The sequence below is a fragment of the Eublepharis macularius genome, chromosome 11, assembly GCF_028583425.1.
Source record: "Eublepharis macularius isolate TG4126 chromosome 11, MPM_Emac_v1.0, whole genome shotgun sequence".
NCBI classification, from domain to species: Eukaryota; Metazoa; Chordata; class Lepidosauria; order Squamata; family Eublepharidae; genus Eublepharis; species Eublepharis macularius.
The window spans coordinates 10,583,874-10,608,421 of record NC_072800.1 but is presented as its reverse complement, the minus strand read 5'-3'; the positions used below and the strand labels follow the sequence as shown (position 1 = coordinate 10,608,421).

Below are 24,548 nucleotides of genomic sequence, written 5' to 3'. Positions count from 1 at the left end.
AAGATTTTACAAATAACAAATTGCAGTCTAACATTTTCATGTGTGACCAGTTATGAGATCATCTTAAAAAGCAAATCCATACATGCAAAAGTCTGAAAGCCAAAACCAGCTCCTGTCTCTCTTTGTTCTCTTTGTCTCTGTTTTTTGAGTTCTGTCCTTTTATTCTAATCTTTCTTCATCCTCGTCATCTTACCAGTGATGGTTATCTCGTTACATACTGTTCTTACTGGACTGAAGCAAATCCAGACTCCACACCATCCATTCTCTCACAATCGCCAGGCAAGAGGCCTGAACAAACTATCTCATTGGCTTTCCCAATGTGTACCATTAGCCTAGAGTGGAAGCAGACCCTGTGTAGATTTCCATGATTATTGTGCATGCATGTACATCAGTTGATTTCTCTGCACTGTGACAAGCATCTGAATGTATGGACTGACTCGGCTCAATAGTAATGTCCTTTGGGGATAAAGTTCTGCCTATTATGATAAAGCTACACTGGCCCATTCTAACCTGCAAGCCGTCTCCTGTTGCAGCAGCCATCAGATGATGACTATGTGAATCAATCCACCTCCCCTCACTTCATGCCACTCAGCCTGTCAGTTGAGACCCTCCTCATATGCAGGCCTGCAAAGGTGACCAGAAACGGGTTTTTCCCCCAGTAGTAACACGTTCTCTGTAGAATGCCCAGGGCTTTTTTTCAGCAGGAACTCAGTGGAACGGAGTTCCGGCATGTCTTAAAAATGGTCACATGGCCGGTGGCCCCGCCCCCTGATCTCCAGACAGAGGGGAGTTTAGATTGCCCTCCGCACCATGCGGTGTGGAGGGCAATCTAAACTCCTCTGTCTGGAGATCGGGGGCGGGGCCACCGGCCATGTGACCATTTTTGCCAAGGGCCATTTAAACTTTAAAAAACTCCCCCCTTGTTCCAGCTGGCCCAAAGTGATGTCATTGTGCGGGCTTGAGTTCCACCACCTCGTTTCCCAGAAAAAAAGCCCCAAGAATGCCCCTTCCCCTCGATGATCACTCTAGTCTCTTTTAGGCTCTATGTTAAAGCATTTTTACCCAGGCTTATAACAAAGGGATTAATTATGGATTATCTTTTAAAATTGATTTTATGGTCTGTTCTAGCTTAAGAACTGTATGCTATGTTTACTGATGTGCTCTTAATGGCTCTTAATGGTTTGCGTTGTAGTTGCAAGCTGTGTCAGATGGACAAAGGCTCTGCCCCTTTCTTTCAGTCTCCAGTCCCCTTTATTTCTATTTGGTGGGTGTGCAGATCTGCTGACAGCCAATCAGACCAGGGAATGCTGGAGGAGCAAGATGGGAGGGGGAGTGAAAAATGGTTAAACTGTCAGTTTGAGTTAGATTGGGTTTGTACCTCTGGGGAGTAAGACAGGTGGAATCCGCTCTCAGAAGACTTTATTTATTTTTCTTCAGAGCCTGGCTTTTAGGAAAAGCAAGGTAATATATTGAAAGTTTTAGGAGATAGGGTTTGAGCCTCCAGAGAGTAAGCTCAGAGTCTCCTTTCTCAGGAGATGGTGTTGTCTCAGAGCTTAGTTTCAGGGAAAGGAGACTGTGCGTGTCTCAGAGCCTGGTTTAAGAGGAAAAGCTAGCTAAAGAACTGGGGTTTCTAGAAGGAGCTTATACTTACGCTGTGGGATTTTTAAGGTTGTTGAAAAGCTAAATATTCACTTCAATCACTTTAAAATCGTGACTAAAATAACCGTTCTTTGCACCTAGGAATTAACAATTGGAACTCTGTAACAGAATGAGTCCTACACATTTTGTATGTTGTACTTGTAAATAGTACTTGCCTCTTGCTTAACTTCCTTATTCACCTATCTAATAAAATACAATAAAAGTTAACTGTTTTTTCCCGTTTTCCTCATGATTTCTGTACAGTCCTTGGGAGGGCAAGGTGCTTCTAAAATATGTAGTACAGGAGGGGAAAAGAACTCAAACCATCATAACTAACAGCCAGCCGCTCCACTAAATAAGCTGTCATGAATTCTCACATGAACTGGAATAACTGCATTTAGAAGCCGCTTGGGGTCAGTGTGTTAGGTGGAGGCTGAGTTAGAAACTTTACTTGTCAAACCTCTCATGACGCTACCTCTATTCAGATGTCATTTAAAAACACTTTTCGCACAAACCACCTCTGTCAGGTCTCTAAAGAGGTGGCATAAAAATGCTCCAAGTAAACAATAACTAAACCTTGCAATAACTACTGGAAGCCAATGCTGAGTTTTCAAATAATTTCTCTGTAGATTTACTAATAAGATAATATGAACAGTGTTTGTTTTTATAGGAAGTGAATGATTTAATCCAGAAGCACAAGACAATGATGAAACTGGTTTTGGAAGAAGAATTGTTGGTGACCTTAAGACTTGAGGGTGGGACAATCTTGGCAAGACTTAGAAAAGAGGAATTCTGCAGTACAGAAGATTATCGGTAGGTGCTTGCTTTGTAAATACATGGATTACAGATTCATAAAAGTTGTGGGTTTTTTCCTCTCCAGCTGTTGATTGTTTCTGTCCTTTGATTTTTATGCTCCTGCAGTTTTTACTACTTTTTACAAATTTTAACTGTTAATTCTTTGAATTTTTAGTAAGCTCTGTTTTGTAATGTTTTGGGATTGCCAGGTATTTTTCTGACACTTTGATACTGAGGTGAGCAAACCTTGATGTTTGAAAAATCCCGAAAGTACTTTTAACTTTTGGCAGCATCTAGAAAGTTTTTTAAAATTGACAGGTTAATTATGTTCTCCTCCAACAGAGATGCTATGGAAACTGCTACGAGGCTATATAATCAGGTAGACGAGGAAGTCCATAGGCTGGTCCTGTTGTCTAATAAGTGCTTGCAACAACTGGAAAATTTCTTGGCAGTGAGAAAATTTGAAGAAGGCTGTGATCAGGTCAGTGCGACTGGCGGTTGAACCAAGTGTGTTGGGGCCCCGGAAGATTCCAGAGCTTCTCAGAGCACAGCCCCTCCCTCCTCACGTGGCTTCTACTGTCTAGGCATCACATGAAGAAGGAAGGGCAGTGCTCTATCACCTCAATTCTTTGCCGCTGTCATCAGCAAATACATCAAAGTTTTCTTTGTATACTTACTGTATTGTCTGAAAAGGAAGACGACCCCCTTAAAAACGTTATTCACACTACACAAAATATTATTGGACATAATTCTAACTTGTACATAAATGTTAAACCACCCCATCTTTTGTATGTCATACCTGTGAAAAAACCTAGTCTTGCATTGAGTGAATACTGTACTGTGTTGACTTAGGTTCTTGTGATTTATGCCCCCTTCCTTCTCTCTCTTTCCCCCTCTTCTTCTGTATCTGCCCAGTTTTGATCGGGCATCTGATGAAGAGAACTTGATTCTCGAAAGCTTATGCTATAATAAAATTGGTTAGTCTTAAAGGTGCTACTGGACTCTTTTTGATTGTGTTGACTTAGGATAAGAGTCACGTAACTTTCCTGGAGAGCCAAAATGGTTCAAAAGCCCTTTTTAAATTATATGTAGACTCTGGGTGCAAAATGACCACAATGTGATGATAAATCCCTCTGCCTTATCTGTCTGGAAGAAGGGCCTGATGTCTCAAAATGTCTGATACGCAGGCGGCTTATGCCTGAAGCACATAACAACAGGGAGTCAAGATTAAAAGATACAGTGTGGGGAAAGGCCCTAGCAGCAGACATTAGTGGCTGCGCTCCAAGTGATAATCAGAAGTAACCCATCTTGGAGATGCAGTCGCAGATAGCCTTGGTTTCAACTTCAGAACCTAAAAAGGCAACTTGGGAACCGAGGCAGACAGTTTAGGTTGAAGGGAGAGGGGAGGGATTCTATGTTAGAGGTTAGTCCAAATCTCCAGCTATGATGGCTAAAGCCAAGAGGAAACGAAGAGAGAACAGAGTGTATTTCAGTATTAGGTTTAATTGTATATGGCCAAAGGCCGTCACAATACAAAGTTAAAAACAGTAAAAATAGAAATTATCTTACAAGCATAAAATACAGTTATTAAAATAATAAAAATAAAATACAATTAAAATAGGACCTTAATAAATACCAGATAGTTATGAGAAAAGTTAGGTTTCTGAGGAAACAATCTTGGCCCTAATCTTTTTTGCAGCTAAGGCAAACTCTGCTAGTGACAAATGAATCAGTATCAGATAACAAAAAAACTAATTTGTCAATAGAAGAGGTAAAGTTCCACCCCACTAACAAGTTAGCAAGAAATTTAGCTCTAACCTCTGCATACATGGGACAAAATAAGGTGTAATGTAGAAGATCCTCAGGAACTGAGGCACCGCATATGAAGAGACGGGGAGCCATTGGGGTTTGATGATATCTTCCTGTAAGTAAGTAACAGAGTGTAGTGAAATCACCAAAAATGAAATTGAAATTACTTCAAAGGAAAGATCAGCAAAGTGGCTCTGATAAATCAGCACTGGAAAGCTTTTTTCTTTATATAAAGCTAATTTTAAAAAATACAGTAGCTCATTTTTTTTGCTAAAGTATGTTGGATGAAATGTTTATTAATTTTAGATAATAAAACCTTGTGTTCTTTATAGATAAAAGTTTGGTTTGAAAACGAGAGAGAGAAATATCTTGGCCCTTTGGATCAAGAAAAGCTTTCACTTGAAAATGTGCAACGGAAACAGGAAGAATTCCAAGCTTTCCATGAAAAAGCAGTGGTATGCTCCTGGTTCAGTAAACTTTTTTCCACTTACTGAAATTGTTCTTTGTGTAGCTAAAGCTATCTGCAAATAAAGTTATATTTCCAAACTTTAGTAGGATAAGACTATTAGTTAATATAGTTAGTTCTTGTTAGAGCAGCCAGAACATGGGAAGGTTTATGAGCATTTGGATAAATGATTCTTTGACAAATTATCCTAGACGGTTGAGCAATGTAAATGTTAGGTCTTGCCAGGTACTTCTCCCAAACACTTTATTGCATCACTCCAGTGTATGAGTTAAAAATGTTTATTAGAGTAAATACCAGTATCAAGCTGCTGTAACAAGGGAATTGACTGGAATGCCTAAAGGAGGTACAGCAGGATCAATTATAGGTCAGTTTCTCCTCCCCCCTGTTTGGAAGGGGAAGACAGTTAGGATTTTGGTGCGCATCGCCTGAGAATGAGTGAGGGGGGGAGAGGAGTTCAGTTCAGACTTCATAATAAGTCCAAGGTCACATTCTCAGGCTTCTGCAGGAACTTGTAACCAAAACACCTTGCTTGGAAGATAAGCAGTTAGCAACAAGCCCATACAACTATAGTTATACTCTGCATGTACTCAGAGGCACTGAAGCAAAATACATACAATGCATGGCAGATATGCTGAAAGCCTATCTGACAGTAAGGAAGCGTCTTTCACTGTAGTTCTAGGCATCTTGTTAGAGGTACAGACATGCTTCCTTATCTCCAGAACAGGAGAGAAGAGAAGTCATGGCCTAATAAATGGGAATGTGTTAGTTTTGACACATAATGAGCACTCTAGTCTAAGCGCATATAGTGCGAGTGATTGGCAGACACTGGTACAATCGTGGGTTAATTGTGCAAGCTGCCATTTTATTAGGCCAATGAGTTTTCAACAACTGTATGCTTCATATGGAGCTCTGCCCATTTAGTATACTGCTGATGAGGGCTTCACCAAGTTAGGACTATGGCACCCAGAATATGTGGAACTAAGAGCCAGAGAGAACTAGCAGCCCAGAGCCCACAGTTGTGCCCATGTGTGTGTGAACAGCCTGGCACATCTCATCTTGTTTATCTTGATGTAGTTGAAGCACCACTTTGAAGGTTTTACATGTTCTGTTCTGCAAAACAGAATCTGACCACTTTCAAAAATTGGGAAGTATTTTCTCCTCCCCCCTATCTCTTCCCTTATATAATAGCGGGGAAAACTTAATCAAGAAGAAAGGGCAGTAATGTGCTTTTTATTTTATACTGCAGCAGTATTCCCAGAAAGGGCTACAGCTCATAAAAGAGAATTCTACATTGAACTCTGAAGAAGAATTTCAAGCCTTCAGCAAGTATCTGAATAACATCACCGTTCAAACAGAGAAGCGGAGGAGGGAACTAGAGAAGCTGGGAAAGTTATATGAATTTTATGAAACGGTAAGAACAATTTGGGCTTGGCCTCTTACATTGGGAGAAGGATTGTTGCACTGGAGGAAAGCATCACTGGTAGTGGATGGGATTTGCACGATACAGCCCTTTATAATTACCTTTCAGTACTCCACCAAAGTACTTGCGTACCAATATCTTTTAATGTTTCATTTTTATTCTTTATTTTGTAAACTGCCGTAGGCAGATTCCCAGAAAAGCAGTATTTTTTTTCTGAATACATAAATAAAAATTTGCTCATCTGCAGTGGACTTGCAAACTTTATATATGCCTTGCCACAAAAATTGTTTTGCTTGCACTTCCTTCCATATCTCAGGGCTGACAGTTCCCCACATGATATTCTGAAGGTGATATTTACAACCGACATGCTTAGTTTCTTCAGGTGGAGGGGGGGGCAGGTTTTTCTCAGCAAATTAGGAGTTAATTTCCAAAAAACAGAGTTCACAGGTTAGAAGCCACAGGTGCGCCTTGTCAACATATGTGACTTGCATGTTGTCCTAAATTTCCATCTGTTTAGTTCTCACTCCAGGTAGAGATTGTAGTACATGTGGAAGGAGATTCAACTTTCCTCTGCATGTTGTTATCTTGAACTGAAAGGGAAGGAGTTATTTGTTTCCATCTCAGAAGACCATATGGCACCATGTGCTCTCCTGCAATGGAGCAAGTAACAGTGTGTGTGCGCGCCACAGTCTCAGTCTAGTGCAACACAAACAGAGGCATTACCAAGGGAACCAACAGAGCTATGTACACCACTCCCCGGATTTAACTCAACAAATATACAGTGTAATCAGTTTCAAAAGTTATACATAATGAGACTTACACAGTCAAGATTTCAAAAATATCAATTTATCAACACATATATATGAATACTAAACACGCGTACATTTGGTGTTGGCCATACAGTTTGGTGTAGTGGTTAAATTAAAATAAATAAATATATAAATTAAATAAATAAATAACAGTGTCAGTTTGGGGGTGTTTGGGAGTGGATTAATTTAAGACAAGGTGTGAAAGTTGTAAATTGCAATCTGTACACTTTCAAAAGTTGGCAGGGTCCTCGGAGACAATCCCAGAATCACTGGAAGGCGATGCTCTTTTACACTCGTAGAATGCTGTTTTACCGGCCTGTGGCTCAAAAGTCTCTAAGCAAGGGTTTACCAGGATGATCAGTTGCCCTACTTTCTGCCATGGTTCCAGGGCATCAGATACAGGTGTGCCATCATTACTTCAAGGTGGCAATACATTTCCTTTGTAACAGCTGTGACTGGGAAGGGGGGCTGCACAGGAGGCTGCACAATGAGCTACTTAGATAGCTTTGTTTTCCAGCAGCTCAAAAAGGGAATGCCAGCACAATAATACTTCAGCAGTTTAATTTGCGTCATGGTGCTTATTTTGTAATGGGAATAATATTTTCTCCCTCTGAGGCGGAGGACATCTTGTGTGATTCCCCTCACCCAGTCAGGGAGGCAGGAAGTTGAATTTCCTTCCTCCTCCTGTTGGTGCTTGGAACACCCCTTTCTTCAGTTCTTTCCTGCCTCCAGGGAGAGCAGGCATCTCGGCAGATCCCTCTGCCTCTTATTACTGGCACGCAAAGCTTTTTCCTTCCTCACTTTCCTACCTCTTTCTCTGCTTCTTCTTTTCTTACTTTCTCTCCCCCCCCCCCCCGCTTTTCTCCACTCCCCTTCTCTCCCAAGACAACTGAATGGAGTCCAGAGATTCAGAGGGGAGCTTCATGGACACCGAGGAGGAGACCTTTGCAGCGGATGCCACTCTGGACGCCTTAACCTTCTCCAGAGCCATAGCTTCTGCAGCGGTTGCTAGGAGGCTCCTCTGGTTGAGGGCCTGGCCTGCAGATTTTCACTCCAAATTGATCCTCATGGCCTACCCATTTCAGGGAGACAAACTTTTCGGAGAAGCACTAGAAAAGATCCTAGTGGAGACTCGAGATACGAAGAAGGCTCTGCTGAAATCACTGAAAAGAGCCAACTGACACTCCTTCAGCTCGCAGTCCTTTTGCTCCCATCACACTCTATCCAGATACCTCCAAAAGACCAAATATCCTGCCTGGAACTCCTCCAGACAGAATTTCAAGAAGACTTCGTTTGGATCCAGATCCAACCAGCATCTACAGTCCAGAGGAGATAGACAGGACTTCGACACCAAAGCCCCTAAATCCCGACTCGCTTCAGGCTTCAGTGGGAGGGAGACTACAATTGTTCCATACCTAGACACTCAAAATGGTTTGCAAAGGGTATTCCATCGAATTCAAATCCTATCCACTGGATCATTTCCTGAAGTCCCCCCTTCACAGGAATCTCCAATGGAAGGTGATATGGAAACGTATCACTCTAAAGGCAATTCAACATCTCTTAGACATTAAGGCCATAGAGACTGTTCCCCCTCATGAGTCAGGCCTAGGTGTCTATTCCATCTTCTTCACCGTTCCTCAGATGGTGGTCTTGCAACAGCAATCTCCAACAAGGCAAATCCTTCCTGACTCCTCAGAGGCTACAGATATTCATGGATGCCAACCTATCAGGCTGGGGGGCGACCCTGGAAGATCGTCCAGTACAGGGTATCTGGATCAAAGAAGAATTGCGACTTCCCATCAACCTCCTCGAGATGAGAGCAATCTACCTGACCCTATTACACTTCTCTGACATTATTTCTGATAAGGACATACTGATCTGCACAGACAGTGTTTCCGCCAAAACATACATCAACAAGGCCCCAGGTCATCCAGTCTCCATAAGGAGGTGATTAAGATCACTCATGGGCAGAGCTGCACCTGTCTTCAGTCCAGGCGGAACACATCAAGGGCACGTCCAACTCACAGGTGGATTGGCTGAGCTGACACTCCATCCAGTCAGGAGATTGGATCCTCAAGCGGGAAATGTTTCAGGAGGTGATGATCCAGTTTGGCCGACCAATCATCGACCTGTTTGCGACTCACCTAAATTATCAGCTTCTGAGATACTTCACCAGATATTTTCACCCACAGGCGGAAGGGGTCAATGCCCTCACTTCCCAGTGGCCGAAAGGTCTCCTCTATACCTTTCCTCCCATTCTGGTCCTACCCACGCTGCTAAGGAAAATAGCAGACCAGGGCGCGGAAGTGATCTTGGTAGCTCCATGGTGGCCAAGGCGACCATGGTTTTTGACGAGCCAGTTGATGTTGTTGTTCTCCCCTTTCGCCTTCTGTCCATTCCGTACCTGATCCACCACCCCGAACCAGAATGGATATGTCTGACCACCTGGAGGTTGAGAGGAATTCCCTATCATACTTAGAGTACAACTCTCAGGTAGTTCATATGATCCTAGCTTCAAGAAAAAAGTCGACAATCAGAATCTATAACATGGCTTGGAAGGCCTTTGTCAGGTGATCAAGATGAAAGAAAGTAGACTACTTACACCCTTTGCTGGGCTCAATTCTAGCCTTTCTCCAGGAGGGCCTGGACTCCGAGGCTACACATCGTCTTATTGGCTCTAACCAGACCACCTTTCAGGCCATTGAGGGAAGTCCCATTAAAATGGCTAAACTTGAAAACGATGTTTCCTGTGGCCATCACCTTGGCCAGGAGAATATCTGAACTTGGGGCATTATCAATTAAACCCAACTTAAGCATATTCCACAACAATAAGGTGGTTCTATGCACAGATCCCACCTTCCTACCTAAGGCCAGCTCAGTGTTTCATAGGTCTCAGGAGATCGACCTTCTGTCCTTCTGTCTGAATCCATCTCATCCAAAGGAGAAGTAATGGCATAACCTTGACATGAGGAGAGCCCTCAAGACGTATCTGGTTAGGACAGAAATTATTAGAAAGTCGGACTCACTCTTTATTAACATAGCACCCCTAACATGGGCAAGAAAATGTCAGTCTCAGTGATAGGTAGAAATATCAGAGTATGCATCACCGAAGCATATAAAATTTGCAAGAAAGACCTTCCTGAAGGGTTTACGGCACATTCAGTCAGAAGTACGACAACCAACGTGGCCCTTCACAACAACACATCAGTGGAAGAGATTTGCAAGGCCACCACGTGGTCACCTATATCCACCTTTGTGAGGCACTATAAACTAAACCTGTACAACTCAGCAGACACTGTGTTCAGAAGGAGAGTACTTCAGCACATGGTAACGGACGAGGAACACGACCCACCCTACAGAGAGTGATTACTTTGGGAGTACCCAAGATGTCCTCTGCCTCAGAGGGAGAATGGACCATGGGACACTTACTGAGAAAGGTCCTTCTCTGAGGACAGGACATCTTGCCCTCTCAGGTCCCTCATCCTCTGTCTTGTCTCATCACATTATTTCCTTGTTACTAACTCTCCTTCTATTTCCAGTCTATGTTTCTCTTTATGTAGCATAGGTAGCCTCACATATTTGCCATATTAAGTCTGATGCTGATGCCAATGAAATTACTGCTGTTTGGAGTCATCCAAACTGAAGAAAGGGGTGTTTCAAGCACCAACTGGAAGAGGAAGGAAATTCAACTGCCTGCCTCTCTGATTGGGCGAGGGGAATCACTCAAGATGTCCTCCTGTCCTCAGAGGAGAAGGACCCTTCTCGGTAAGTGTCCAAAGGTCCAATCTTAACTTTCACATGAATACGTTCTACCTGAGGCAGCACTTACCCAAGTTCGTTACATCCTTGGTACTAGCAGCGAGTTAATTCATTTCTGCTTTGATGTTCTGCTGAAGAATACAAATATCACTACTACCCTCCTTTTCTTCTTGTTGCTGGGGTGACCCAGACAAGCAGCACTTACCCAAGTTCGTTACATCCTTGGTACTAGCAGCGAGTTAATTCATTTCTGCTTTGATGTTCTGCTGAAGAATACAAATATCACTACTACCCTCCTTTTCTTCTTGTTGCTGGGGTGACCCAGACAAGCATCTTCCCATCTTGCAAGTGATTTTCTACCTTTGGGAAACATTCTGTATCCTCTGGTTAGAGTTGTGTGATCAAGTCACCAGAAACAATCGAAGGATTAGTTCCATTCTTAAATTCAGCCTGTTTATTAATGATAGTTGAAGAAGGCATATAATGTCTCCTCTAGCTTTCTTCTGTCAATAGCCTTTGATTTTTTTCTTCCTTTAAATAACAAAGGTAGCTTCAAGCTACCAGACCACCTGAAATTAGATGAGGACAATCATTTACTCTTGACCCTCTCTTGTATGAATTAAGCACTTAAAACAAATATGCTACCTGGGAAAAAAGACTTGTGAAAGAGCCAATACTACAGATGCATGCACTATAAGAAGTATATTAACGCTGCTCACTGGCTTAACACCTTCCCTCTGGCTGGGGAGCTTGGGAACATGGGGACTAGAATTCTTTACACTGTAATTCCCTGTAATTCTGTGGGTAAAGCCCTAAGAGTTCACTGTTACTGGCTGCTTGTCTGTTTCTGGACACAATTCAAAGTGCTGGTTCTTACCTAGAAGGCCCTAAATGGCTTGCGGCGGCTGGAGTACTTGAAGGAGCAGCTCTGCCTGTATTGCCTGGTCTCTGTGTGCCGCCACCTTCAGAGTTCTTGTGGGTGCTTGCCAGAAACAGGGCTTTTTTTGATGGTGGGATTTCACCTTTGGAAGGCCCTCCCTATGATGGTCACCTACTGCCTACTTTACTTTCTTTTAGGCACCAGGCAAAACCAAGGGATGTAACCTAAGACATTTTATATATTTCATTTGTTTTCTGGCATGAGGACTTCTTTATTTATATCAGTTTAGGCTGCTTGATATGTTTTACACTGCTTTCATGCCCTGAGTTGTTTTTAATAGCCTGTTTTGATGTCTCTGTTTTTAATTGCTTTGTTGTTTTTTGTATGTGTTTTATAGCTATGCCGTAATGGTTTCATTTTATTATTTTAATTGTAAGCTTTCTTGAGCGAGTCACTGGTCAGGCAGCATATCTATTTTCCAAACAAATGATAAAACTGATGGAAAACAGATATCCATTTTTAATGTAGTTCTTCCCTAGATCTCTTTTTCCTGTTGACTTGAATCCTATGCAGGTTTTCTGCTGACAGAAGGGATTTCTGTTCACTAAACATCACTTTCTGGCTTTCCCCCTTTGTGTAACCCCCAAAAGCTGCTTTGGGGGGACAGTTGACACTAATAATGGCATCAGGCACTGCCATGGGAGGGGTATTGGTGAGAATTACCTCCTTTCTGCAGAAATCCTCTGTTGGATCCAACCTTTTACAACCTCTGGTGTAAATAAAATATAAATATATTAGCTCTTTAGTCTAGTGTACACAATGATGTTTCTACTCTCAATAGTAGTGAAAGTCTTGAGATTTTCAACTATTCTTTCTTTGCTTCTAAAGCTTCACTTGGCTGCTGCACAAATCCACACAAAAAATTAATGATGGTATCCTTCATTTAATTGAATTTTTCTTTTCTCTCTCTCAGGCTCACAACTGGATGGTTCATTGTAATGAGTATCTTGAGCATCTTTCAATAGAAGACAAATATTCCCAATCAGCAATTCAGTGTTTGCAAAGTTACCACCAAGAAGCTACGAAGGTTTCTGCAGAAAACTTTCAGAAAGTCAATGAGGTTATCATTGCCCTAGGAAGCAAAGAGGAACTAAAGCAGTGGAATATCTTATGGCTGAAATGTCAGCAGGCCAAGCACCACTTAGAAGAGGTCCTTTCTGAAGCAACTAAAGGTTCCAACAAAGAAGAAACCAGCTGTACGGCCAAGAAGACTAGCCAAAGGGTTAACCATACACTGGAAAGCAAATCTGGAACTCAGCACTGTGGTGCCACTAGCACTGATGATAGCATCTGGGATACTCTCTGTACATTTCAGCAGGGCAGCCTACCAGTAGTCATACCTCCTTCTGTCTACCAGAGAGAAACCATTCAAAGCACAGATGTGTTTTCTCCTGTTAATCCTTCCCAGTCACAAGCACATACATCACTGTTGGGTAGGCTTCAAAGGACTAACCGTGTTTCAGAGGATTTGGACAACATCTCCACCTGCTGTTCAGAGCCAATCCAAACTCCCACCACCCGCCACAGGAAACACCCACTAAAAAAGATCATGAAGAAGACGCAGAGTTTTGAACTGGCCCGACATGAGAGCAGCCACTGTGAACTTCATCACCCAGGATACACTGGAGTTTACATCAAAGGACTGGAAGTAGTCAGTAATATTGCTGCAGAGAAGAGACACACCCAGCGCTCCGCTATTAAGAGCCCTTTGGTTGGTAGAAATCGGAGCTTATCCTCTCCGTCAAGAATTCACCACATGGCAGAAGAAGAAGAAGAAGAAGAAGAAGAAGAGAGAAAAAGTGCAGGAAGGTGAGCAAGTCCAACAGCAGGATTCCTTTTGATGAACATACTACAGCCCTTCTAAAGTTTTAAGCATGTTCTCATGAGGGTGATAGCTAACTAAAGATTTATAGTTTCTTATACTGTTTTCCTTTTGATCAGTCAAATTAATTAATAATAAATACTGCAGCATCTCAGTACAGGTCATGGTTTGAGGGTCTTTAATGGAGATGATGTGTTCTTGACTGGCAAGCCAGTAATTTTTGCCTATTATTTTTAGCATTGCTCTATGCACTAAGCAGTGTATTAGAGGAATCTCCAATTATTTTATTGTGATTTTATTCTGACTTTTATGTCCAGCCATACATGGCTCCATAGAGCTAGTAATTTAAAAACACATTTTGGGTCTGAGCTTGAAGGATTAAGCAAACAATAGTTTTGTTTTCAGAACTACTGAAGGAAAAGATTTCATGCCATAGGTAAGATCAAGAGGATGCGGCTGAGTTTTTTAGGCCCATCATGCTGCAAAGAAGTGGGGAAAAAGAGCATCCACATCTCTCTGGAAGGCCTGAGTGTTTATGCAGCTGAATGCAAGGATGCTAGGGTCAATGCTAAGCAGTACTACTCTGGAATTCAGACCCATTTTATTCCATGGGTCTTTCTACTGGGAAAGTATTCTTAGGACTGCAGCCTTAGCTACTCCAGAGGAGAGGCTACTATGTCCCTTTCCATTGAAGTGAATGGGGTTGCGCACATGCACAGGAATCTGAGCACCTATTGGAGTGCAAGTGGGCTGGTGTATGAATTTAACAACTTTTTTTTCTTGTGCATTGTGTCCTTCATTCTGAAATCTGATAGTAGTTAGAATTCTTAACAGTCTCTGGTGGTGTTTTCTGATTTACAAATACTTGACAATACAATAGAATGAAACATAGACATGTGAACACTTCCAGTCACACATCAGATGGTACCATACACGATACCCGTTTCCGACTTTTTCATAAATCCTAGAAAGAACTGAGGTGACACTAAGTGCTTTGTTATCACTAAAATTGGGGTTCTATTAAAAGGTTTACTTGATGCTAACAAATAAGGTGGAAAATTGTTTACACTTCTAGAAATCCCAAGAAGCTCAGCTAGCAGGTGTCAGTGTATGCAACATAATGGCCCACTCTATACTTTTTCCTTGTCCTCCATGGTTTTACTTTATTTGGCTTTGAATATTTGCTACTTTTTGCCACCAAGTACCAAAAGTTTCCCCCTCCTACATACATGTGGTTCATTCAGGTCACACACAGGTCACCAGTTGGTTGGCCATCTTGACAGAAAACCATTCTTCAGCAGCTTTTCTGCTCTGAAGAGATCTCTTCACTACCTGTCAGACGGAGGAAGCTACACGTATAGAAGGAGGAGGACCCTTGCTCTTCTCAGAATCCTTGCTCTTCTCAGGATGGTGGGAAGAACATCTTAGCTCAGATTTTGCCCTCCCATTCTGTCTGTCAGCAGATGATACAACCACTGGATCCAATATTGGCCCAAACCTTAGTTTGTGCGTTTGTTGTTGATTGATTCATTTATATTGTATTCTTGTAAACTCCTTTTGGGTCCTTTTGTGGGGAGAACAGTAGGATATAAATTTCTAAATAAATAAATAAAATTCCTTCCCTGCAAAAGCTGGATAGAAACTTTCTAAACTTCCTTCTCTGGCATTGTCCTCTTATTTTATTTATTTATTTTGGATAATTTTAGACCACCAGTAGATTCATGGGCAGCTTACTATATCAGAAAAACCAACAAAAGCACAATATAATCTAAAACATTTGAAGGAGGAGAACCATCAAACTTCATTCTAAAGCAGCAGAGGAAAAGTAACACAATCCTTTTGTGGTAGAACGGTATGAAAACATAAAGCAACAGTCAACAGCCCCCCTGCCCCTGGCCCCAGCCCCCCCCCCCCACCAAAAAAACCCAACAGTGAAAGTCAAGAAGCACGGGTGATGGGCTATAAACTGAAGCTAGGCTGCTTTGCTGTTCATGACACAGCACAGATTCCTTTGTGACTTGTACAGCCACCTTTTTGAGCCTGGAGTTTGCTTTGCTGGTTACTACGTACTTTTGCCACTTCCGAGGATCACTGCCTGCCAGGTCTTCCAGGACTACGAGCCCAGGAGCTGACTTCCTATCTTCTCTGAAGGATTTCCATCGGTAGGGGAGGAGAAAGGCAAGTCTCCTCCCTCACCTGACAGCTAGCACCTCTCTTCCTTGTCAAGTGACCCTTACCTGAAAGGGTTGTCGATGCTTAATGCAGAAGGGCTGCCTTCATGCAGAAAGTACTAACATGTAAGTGCAGTAGCCGTGGCACTAATGTGTATAATAACCTCTGAAGAGTTAGGAAGCACACTGCCTACCGATAAGTATCTGCCACACTTGCTGAGTGCTTCTCCTGGCCAGTGTGACACTGACTTAGAAGGGTTTCCCACCAAGTGGCCTGCCTGTGGACCAGTGTGGAAGAAGAGCAGCACTTACAGGTAAGGAACCTCGTTTTCCAGATGTTTCTTTTTGTAACTTAAAGTTTGCAGTTGTGATATAACAACAACCTCCCATATGCCTCATTCTTTTTGGAAATCTCCTTCCCATCACTAAAAAAACCCTTTCTTATATTTGCACTCCACCTTCCTTTTCACCACAGCTTCCTCCTCATGTTGCTCTCAAGGTCTCAAGTACTTGATGCCTTCCTTTTGGCATATACTTTTCTCCAGTAGTTCTCATCACATGGGTCTTTTCACACACTGGGCTGGAGGAAACATGTTTTCTGAGCAATTGCTTCATGACCACATGGAACATCAGTTCATCTATGGTCTTCCTGTGCAGTCCCATACGGGGAACTGCGCACGCGCAGGCCTGCCGATACCGGAGATTTCCAAAGCTCAATAACACCAGGGGGCGCTCTCGCCTCTCTGCGTGCATGTGTGGCCTTTTTCCCGCCGAAACGGCTCCTAAGAGGCGGAGCGTCCCCCACATACCCTCAGTCTTTCTTTCGCCGCCGATCGAAGTAGGTTTTCTAGCTCGTTCGTCGCGATGTCTGAGACTGCGCATTTTAAGAAGTGTGAGACGTGTGGAGGAAAGATGACCAGGTCGGACGGCCACTCGAGCTGTCTTTGTTGTCTAGGAGAGACGCATAACATCCATTCATGTAAGCATTGTCGGGCTTTTACGTCCAAGGCAAGAGCAGAGCGGGCGGGTCATTTACACGCTTCCCTTTGGAAATGGACGATGGCGGTTAATGATCCATCTTCTGAACCTGCAAAGGCGTTTGAAAAATCCGCCTCCCGACCCGGCCCAGGATCGACCAGCTCTCGGGCCTCCCATTCCCGCCCTTCCCGGAGTCAATCGGAACCGAGGCCTTCGGAGTCATGGACTGTCCCGGCGCGGAGTACTTCGGAACCGGCCATCGCTGGGAAGGAACCATCGATTCCGAGACCTCATCGGAACCATCCTCCGTCGTCGAAGGCAACTTCGAAGTCTTTGCAAGAGCCTCCGGAACCAATGCCTCCTCAGAGTAGAACACCCATCGGTTCCGAGAACGACTCCGTCGGATCCGAAGCCGTCGGAACCATCTTTGGTTCCGGACACACGGGATCCGGTAGTGGAGAAAAAGAAAAAGAAATGCAAGCACTCCTCTAAGAGTGACGCTGCTATGCTGGAAAGCATCATCTCTACTCCTACCCCGGTTCCAGCTGAGGATCGCCCTCCATCGAGTGGAACACATTGAGGATTGGGGGACCGTCGCTCACCTAGAAGCCCACGGAGCCGAGCGAACCCGGTGGAGGACGTCATCATGCTGGACAAGCCCCCCACACCTTCGGGACGTCCACGGTCAGCATCACGAGACCCTCGGTCTCCAAGGTCTTCAGAGAGTGGCAGGGGTCGAACTCGGCATCGACATAGTCCTTGTTCCTATCGGAGCCGATAACGAGAAGACTGGTTCAGTGAGGAACCTGCTTCCTCTTACTATTGGGGAAGGGCTTCCTCTCAGTCCGACCATCCATATCGACAGGACTCACGGTCTCCATCATTCCGGAATTGTTCCTATGACGACCCTCGAGAAACACCGCGCTATTCTGGAGGGGATTTCCCGAGGAGCCATGCTCGCTACAGTGTTTCCCCCTTGTCGGATTCACCTATCAGAGATATTGGACCTGCAGACGAGGCTTCACCGAAGGACAACTTCAGAGCATATAATGACCTTCTGCAGAGGATGGCTAAGGCCCTGGATATTGAAGTGTCGTCCACGGAGTCCAAGTTCACGGACAAAATCCTCCAACATATTTACTCGGGCTCCACCCTGACGGTGGCCTTCCCTCTTATCGATGGCTTTGCTGACCTTTGGAAAGGCCTGTACCAAAAACCAGCGTCCACCCCTGCGACTAACTGTAAGGTGGAAAATTTGTACCGTCTTAAGGATGATGCCCATCCGTTTCTTTCCATTCATCCCCCTCCTTCTTTGTTGGTCACCGAGGAGATGCAGACGAGGCCCAAGCAGGGGACAATGTCTGTTCCGGTCAACAAGGATAGTAGAAGGATAGATGCGATGGGGAGGAAGGTCTATGATGGCAGTCTACCAGTTGCTGCTTTGGAAGAAGGTTGCGGCATTTATTCCGAAACTCCCTGACGACCAAAAGATCTTCCTTCGTGTGATTCAGGAGGAGGCTACGAGGCTCTCCCATCATCAGATAAATGCAGTGCAGCAGACACATCAGCTAGATCACTGCTATCAGCTGTAGTCTTAACGTCGCTATGCATGGTTGCGTACGACGGCACTTCCTCCGGACACGAGGAGTAAAGTTGAGGACTTCCCTTTTGAAGGGGATACACTGTTTTTGGAGAGGACGGATGAATACCTCTCTAAGAAGAGAACGGACAGACTGACAGCAAAATCGTATGGAGTACTGCATCAAACTCCATATCAATCTTCGAGACCATACCACAGATCCTTCCAGCGGAATCGTCAGCAGCACTATCAGCTGTATCAGGGGTATGGCTACCAGTCCCGTAGGACCTACCAAAACCCTCAGCCATCCTATAACCGGCGTAGGCAGAACCAGAGGGGTCGGGCCGGCTCGCACCAGCAGCAGCCGAAGGACCAACCACAATCACAAAAGAATTTTTGACAATTACAGGGCTCTGACCCATTTTTCGGAGTCAGACTGAGCACCTATTTGGCTGAATGGCACTCTGTTTCTTTGGACGTTTGGGTTTTGTCTATTGTTGATGTTGGTTATAAAATAGAGTTTGTGGAGTTAACCTTATTTACGTCTCCCTGTCTTTACTTCTGACCCACCTAAACATGAAGTGTTTGCTGAGCTCACTACATTGTTGCAAAAAGGGGCTATTGAGGAGGTCCCGCGTACATTTGTGGGGTTTTTACTCTAACCTGTTCATGGTAGAGAAAAAAGATGGTGGTTTAAGACCCATCCTGGATCTGAGGGCCCTGAATAAATTAGTGCGGGTTTGAAAGTTTAAGATGGTCACTCTACAGGTTATTTTGGCATTATTGCCTCCAAACTCTTGGTTTGCCGTCCTAAAGACGCTTACTTTCATATTTCAATATTTCCGGAGCATAAAAAATTTCTCCGTTTTACATATGGTGACCGTATTTTTCAATACAGAGTGCTGCCCTTCGGGTTGGCATCTACCCCGAGAGTTTTCACGAAATGCATGGCTGTGGTGGTGGCCCATTTGAGGCTCCAGGGATGCTGCGTCTTCCCATATCTGGATGATTGGTTATTAGTAGCAGCCTCTCCTGATCAGGTTACGAATCAGGTTTCTCTAACCTTAGAGGTGTGTCTCAGGGTGGGGCTCTTCGTAAATCATAAGAAGTCGCAGTTGACTCCTGTTAAGAAAATCCAGTTTATTGGGATAGTACTAGATGGTTCCAGAAACACAGGATTTTTGCCTGGAGAGAGAGCGCTTAAAATTAAGACTCTCATAGGTAGATTGAAGAGGTGTCGTTTTCAGCCAGCTAAACTCCTGCAGTGCCTACTGGGGTGTATGGCCTCAACAACTGCTGTAGTGCCCTTGGCCAGACTTTATATGAGACCACTACAAATGTGGTTCAATTCTGTTTTTTCTCCTGAACGGGATTCCCAGAATAGGAAACTCTCTGTACCCAGGAGGGTGGTGAACTCCCTGGACTGGTGGTTGAGCGATTCGAACCTTTTTGAAGGTGTGGAGTTTGGTTACAGACAACCGCAAAGTACGGTTACTTCAGATGCCTCCCTTTTGGGTTGGGGGGCCTATTGTGAGGGTTCGTACGCCCATGGGGTCTGGTCAGATGATGAACGTAATGAGCACATTAATTTACTCGAGCTGAGAGCAATCTTTTATGCTCTGGTTTCCTTTTCAGATGCCGTCCAGAACAAGTCCATCCACGATGTTCTATGTGAACAAACAGGGAGGAACAGCATCGGTGTCCCTGTGCACCGAGGCGGTGAAGCTGTGGCAGTGGGCCCAGGAGCACTCGATGTGGCTGCAAGCTGTACACATCCCGAGGGTGCAGAGCTCGTTGGCAGATCACTTGAGCAGGCTTCAGGGGGACCAGCACGAGTGGTCCCTCCGAGAGGAGTACCTCTTCTCTGTCTTTGCCATGTGGGGATTCCCCGAGATAGATCTCTTCGCGTTGGAAGAGAATTTCAAGGCTCGAGACTATTGCTCCAGAGGAGGAGTCGGACTAAAATCTCTTGGAGAGGCGTTTCAACTTGGGTGGTGGGGTCACCTGTATTACGCTTTTCCCCCATTCCCACTTCTGGCCAGAACCATCAGCAAGATACAACGGGACAGGACATCGGTCATTTTGGTGGCCCCGTTCTGGCCCCGTCAGCCTTGGTTTCACTCCCTCCTGCAAATTCAGGTTCAATCCTTCGAGTTTCTGGCGGTCCCAGACCTTCTATCTAGGGATCCTCCACCACAACATTGGGAAACAAATTGACAGCTTGGCTAATCAGGCAGGGTCCCCATTCTCCACGGCAGTAGCTCATGTCTTGGAGAATGCCAGGCGACTGTCAACTAGGCAGTCGTATACACTTAAGTGGAATAAATTTACGGAGTGGTGTCGGCAAAAAGGGGTTAGCTCTTTGCAGTCTTCCCTTCCGGAAATTATCGATTTTTTGTGGGAGATCAAGCAGTTGGGACTTGCTAACAGCTCGGTGAAAGTATACTTAGCGGCTATCTCTGCTTTTCACCCCCCTATTGACAGGAAATCAGTGTTCTCTCATTATACAGCTAAGTTATTTTTAAAAGGGTTGAATAACCTCTTTCCCCCTGTGAGGGCCATTGTTGCACAGTGGTCGTTGCCGTTGGTCTTATCACGTTTGATGACTAAACCCTTCGAGCCCCTGGCTTCGTGCCCATTGCATTTTTTTACTCTAAAGGTGGCCTTTCTGGTGGCTATCACCTCAGCCAGAAGAGTAAGAGAGTTGGCAGCATTATCTTGTGAACCACCATATTTAAAGATTCATAATGAAAAGGTGGTTCTCAGAACCAAGATAGATTTCTTACCTAAGGTGGTATCTAGTTTTCACCTGTCTCAAGATATTACTCTACCAGTTTTCTTTCCCTCGCGCAGATCTGGCGCAGAGAGAGCCTTACACTCACTGGATGTTAGGAGAGTGATTCTTTTTTACTTGGACAGGATGAAACCCTTTCGTATAGATTCTAACTTGTTCTTGTGTTTTGCGGGGCATAAGAGGGGAAAGAAAGCTTCTTCCCAGTCTATTTCTCGTTGGGTTGTACAGACAATATTGACATGCTACAAGACAGCTAACCTACCTTGTCCCCTAGAAGTACATGCTCAGTCTACCAGAGCCCAGGTGTCGTCAGCAGCCCTTCTGAAGGGTGTTCCTCTCCATGATATTTGTAGAGCAGTGACGTGGGCCTCTGCGGATACGTTTGTACAACACTATGCCCTTGACATCTTGGACAGAAAGGAGATGGCAGTGGGCACTGCTGTTCTACAGTCGTTGTTTCTGTAAAAGAATGAATAAGTAAGTAAATTATTAAATGTATATATGGTTGGTTGATATGAAATGGAGATTGTAAGTACTCCTAATAAATCTTTTGAAACCTCCACCCAGTGGTTAAGCTTTGTAATCTTCCCATGTGGGACTGCACAGGAAGACCGTAGATGAAAAACAGTGTTTCTTACCTGTAACTGTTGTTCATCTAGGTCTTCCGTGCAGGCACACACATCCTCCCTCCTTCCCCGCTGAATCTCTTGATTTTTACTTGCAGTACGGCGGTGAAAGAGGACTGAGGGTATGTGGGGGACGCTTCGCCTCTTAGGAGCCGTTTCGGCGGGAAAACGGCCACACATGCGCGCAGAGAGGCGAGAGCGCCCCCTGGTGTTATTGAGCTTTGGCAATCTCCGGTATCGGCAGGCCTGCGCGGTGCGCAGTTCCCCATGTGTGCCTGCATGGAAGACCTAGATGAACAACAGTTACAGGTAAGAAACACTGTTTTTATATTCATTTATTCAGTAAATTTGTTGGCTGCCTTTTGACCAGAGCAGTTAACAATACAGTTTAACACACACACACTCAGACCCATAAAATCGGAGGCCTTAAAACAATTCATAATAAGAGACAAGCAAAGCTGCACCAGATTTTGGGGGAGGGGGGGCAGCAAAGGGTTAAAAAACTGGAAGACTAAACACAGAGCTTAACTCTGCCATCTAGAAGCAGCTCTCAGCTCTGCCCTCTCCCCCAGACTGATCATCCCATGGTTCCTCTTTTGAGCTGGATCAAAGGAGGTTTTTCTTTGATTCACCTCAAAGTAGGAGAAGCCAAAGAGACCCACAAGTAGGGTTGCCAACCTCAAGGTGGTGGGTGGAGATCTCCCAGAATTGCAACTGATATCCAGGCCACAGCGATCAGTTCCCCTGGAGAAAATGGGTGCTTTGGAGGGTGGACTCCATGGAATTATACCCCAGTGAGGTTCCTCCCCTCCCCAAACCCTTCCCTCTCCAGGCTGTACCCCCAGAATCTCCAGGAATTTCCCAACTTGGAGCTAGCAGCCCTAAGTCATGCTTGGGAGAAGCATTGCATTGTGTGGACAGCATGCTGCTGTCTAGAGAAAAAGCTCCACCTGCAAGCATCCCATGACAGCATTCTAGTTTTCAAAAGTTTAAGCCAGTTCTCATTATCATCATGCATCCTGGCTATCTAAGTTGCTGTGATTTTGCTTTGGGGTGGGGGAGGTGCTGTTGGGCTGCCACAAGTTGCTCAAGGACTTCCTATGTTAGTCAATGTCTGTGATTCTCCCCCCCCCCTCCTTTGACACTGTCACCTACCTTAAACTTCCCTTCACAGGCTTGGTGCTTCTTGGGCAGTTGAGGCATTGCTGTCTATTTTTCAGGCAGAGAGCCCTGACCCAAATCCATACAGGGTCCCCTCTCTCCTGTTCCCAGAGGACCCACCAGACAGAAAGCCAGTTCCCTATATTTCCTTTCCCTCACCTAGTTACTGACCAGGGCAGTTGGAGAAAGGGACTTTAGTGTTTACTCTCCCTAATATACGCTGCCACTATTTAGATTAATTATATTGGCCCATTGGTTGTGATAAGACTGTGGTTTGTGTGTCTGTGTGTTTTAATTCCTCTCAGACAATTTCAAGCAGCTAGGGTTAAAACAAAAACAATATTTTTTTTTACAACATAGAACACTGATGATTTTAAAACTTATAGATATATTGTGGTTAAATAAGGAAGGACTGCTCTGTATCAGAACAGATATCAACAGCCAGATATATCTTTGCAGCTAATCTCCAGCAGCTCCAAAACCTTCCCCTCCTTTCCAACAGATTTTCAACTGTCTCTAGCCCAGCATTCCACCAGGTTTCAAGGGCTGTTTTGCAGCATAGGTGGAGCTGGAATTATTCCTGATAGTCCCAGCATCATTAATGGGGAAGCTGATTCTTTCTCCCAGCAAGTGCAGCTATTGATGCGTGTGCTGTTGAGGGGATGATGGGCATTCTGGTGTGGTATGTTCATTTTCATGACTTCTGTGCAGAGCACACATGCAGCCCAGACACAGAAAAGATTTCCAGAGCTTTCTAGAAGACTTTCTAGAAGACTAGGAGCACCCCTTCTCCCTTTGACGTTTTCTCACCAAAAAGTATTACGTGACCAGAAGGGGGGACACTATTCCCTTGGTTCTCTTTTTGCCACCACAGAAAGAAGATCTTCATTGCTGTTCTGCTTTTCCCTCACCGCGTCCTTGAGTAGAGCAGCCAGGTAGGAAAGGGTTCAGGGAAAGCGTCTGGAAGGCAAAAAACCCCTTCCAGGCCAATGTGCAGCACATGTGCTCCTGCCAGGCATTATGACATCGCTTCTGGAACTGACATTATCATGCCCAGTGGCAGGCATGCTCCCGCGTTTCACAGGGGCTAATTTGGGAGGATAAAGGACCTGGCAACCCTATCCATGAGACTGAGGAGAATAAATTTTTTAAAAGTTTTAACTCTTCATAGACATTCTAATGAAGAATAAAACTGCATTTAAAAAAGAAAAGTTTCTGTATTTCCCTTTATCGTTATGGCTCAAGAGAGGCTCCTTCAAGAAAACGCCCGCCTGATTAAAGGCACCTGCCCCCTCCCTGGCCCCCTTGAGTGCCAAAGGCTAAGTCCAGAGGTGTGGTCCATCAGAGCCTCCTCACAAGGGCTCCTTCTCTAAGGCTGTGGCTTCAGACCAGCCTGATTAAAGGTAAGTCCAGATTAAAGTTAAATCCAGAGGTGTGGCCTGTCAGAACCTCCTCACAACTACTCTTTCCCCAAGGCTGCAGCAGCACGCCAGCCTGTTTAAAGGCACCTGCTCTCTCAGTTCCAACTTTTTCTCAAAGGCTTTGCCTGCCGGCCTGCCTGCCTGCCTGGATAAAGGCCTCCTCCTTGGCTGTGCAGGCTCTGAGGGAAGACACCTGGAGGTGTAACTTAACAGAGGCCTGGGATCTGAGGCTGCTTTTTCTCAAGGCCTTTGGAAATGTGCCTGCTTGACTCAAGGAATCCCTCCTCCCCCCAGGTGGTCTTTGGTTCTGAGGTGCAGTCCCTGGAGGCAGGATTGAATACAGCTAACAGTGACATAGCA

The 24,548-nt window shown here is 44.6% G+C and overlaps 1 protein-coding gene across 1 annotated transcript in view; it reads left to right on the top strand.

The window, feature by feature from the left end:
* PLEKHG4B (pleckstrin homology and RhoGEF domain containing G4B) overlaps positions 1-24,548 on the top strand; it is a 103,072-nt gene that overhangs the window by 45,003 nt on the left and 33,521 nt on the right. Inside the window, exons 10-14 of the mRNA XM_054991717.1 lie at positions 2,309-2,451; positions 2,776-2,914; positions 4,575-4,697; positions 5,955-6,119; positions 12,550-13,445. Of these exons, the coding sequence (XP_054847692.1) occupies positions 2,309-2,451; positions 2,776-2,914; positions 4,575-4,697; positions 5,955-6,119; positions 12,550-13,445 (1,466 nt within the window). The remainder of the gene's footprint in view (positions 1-2,308; positions 2,452-2,775; positions 2,915-4,574; positions 4,698-5,954; positions 6,120-12,549; positions 13,446-24,548) is intronic.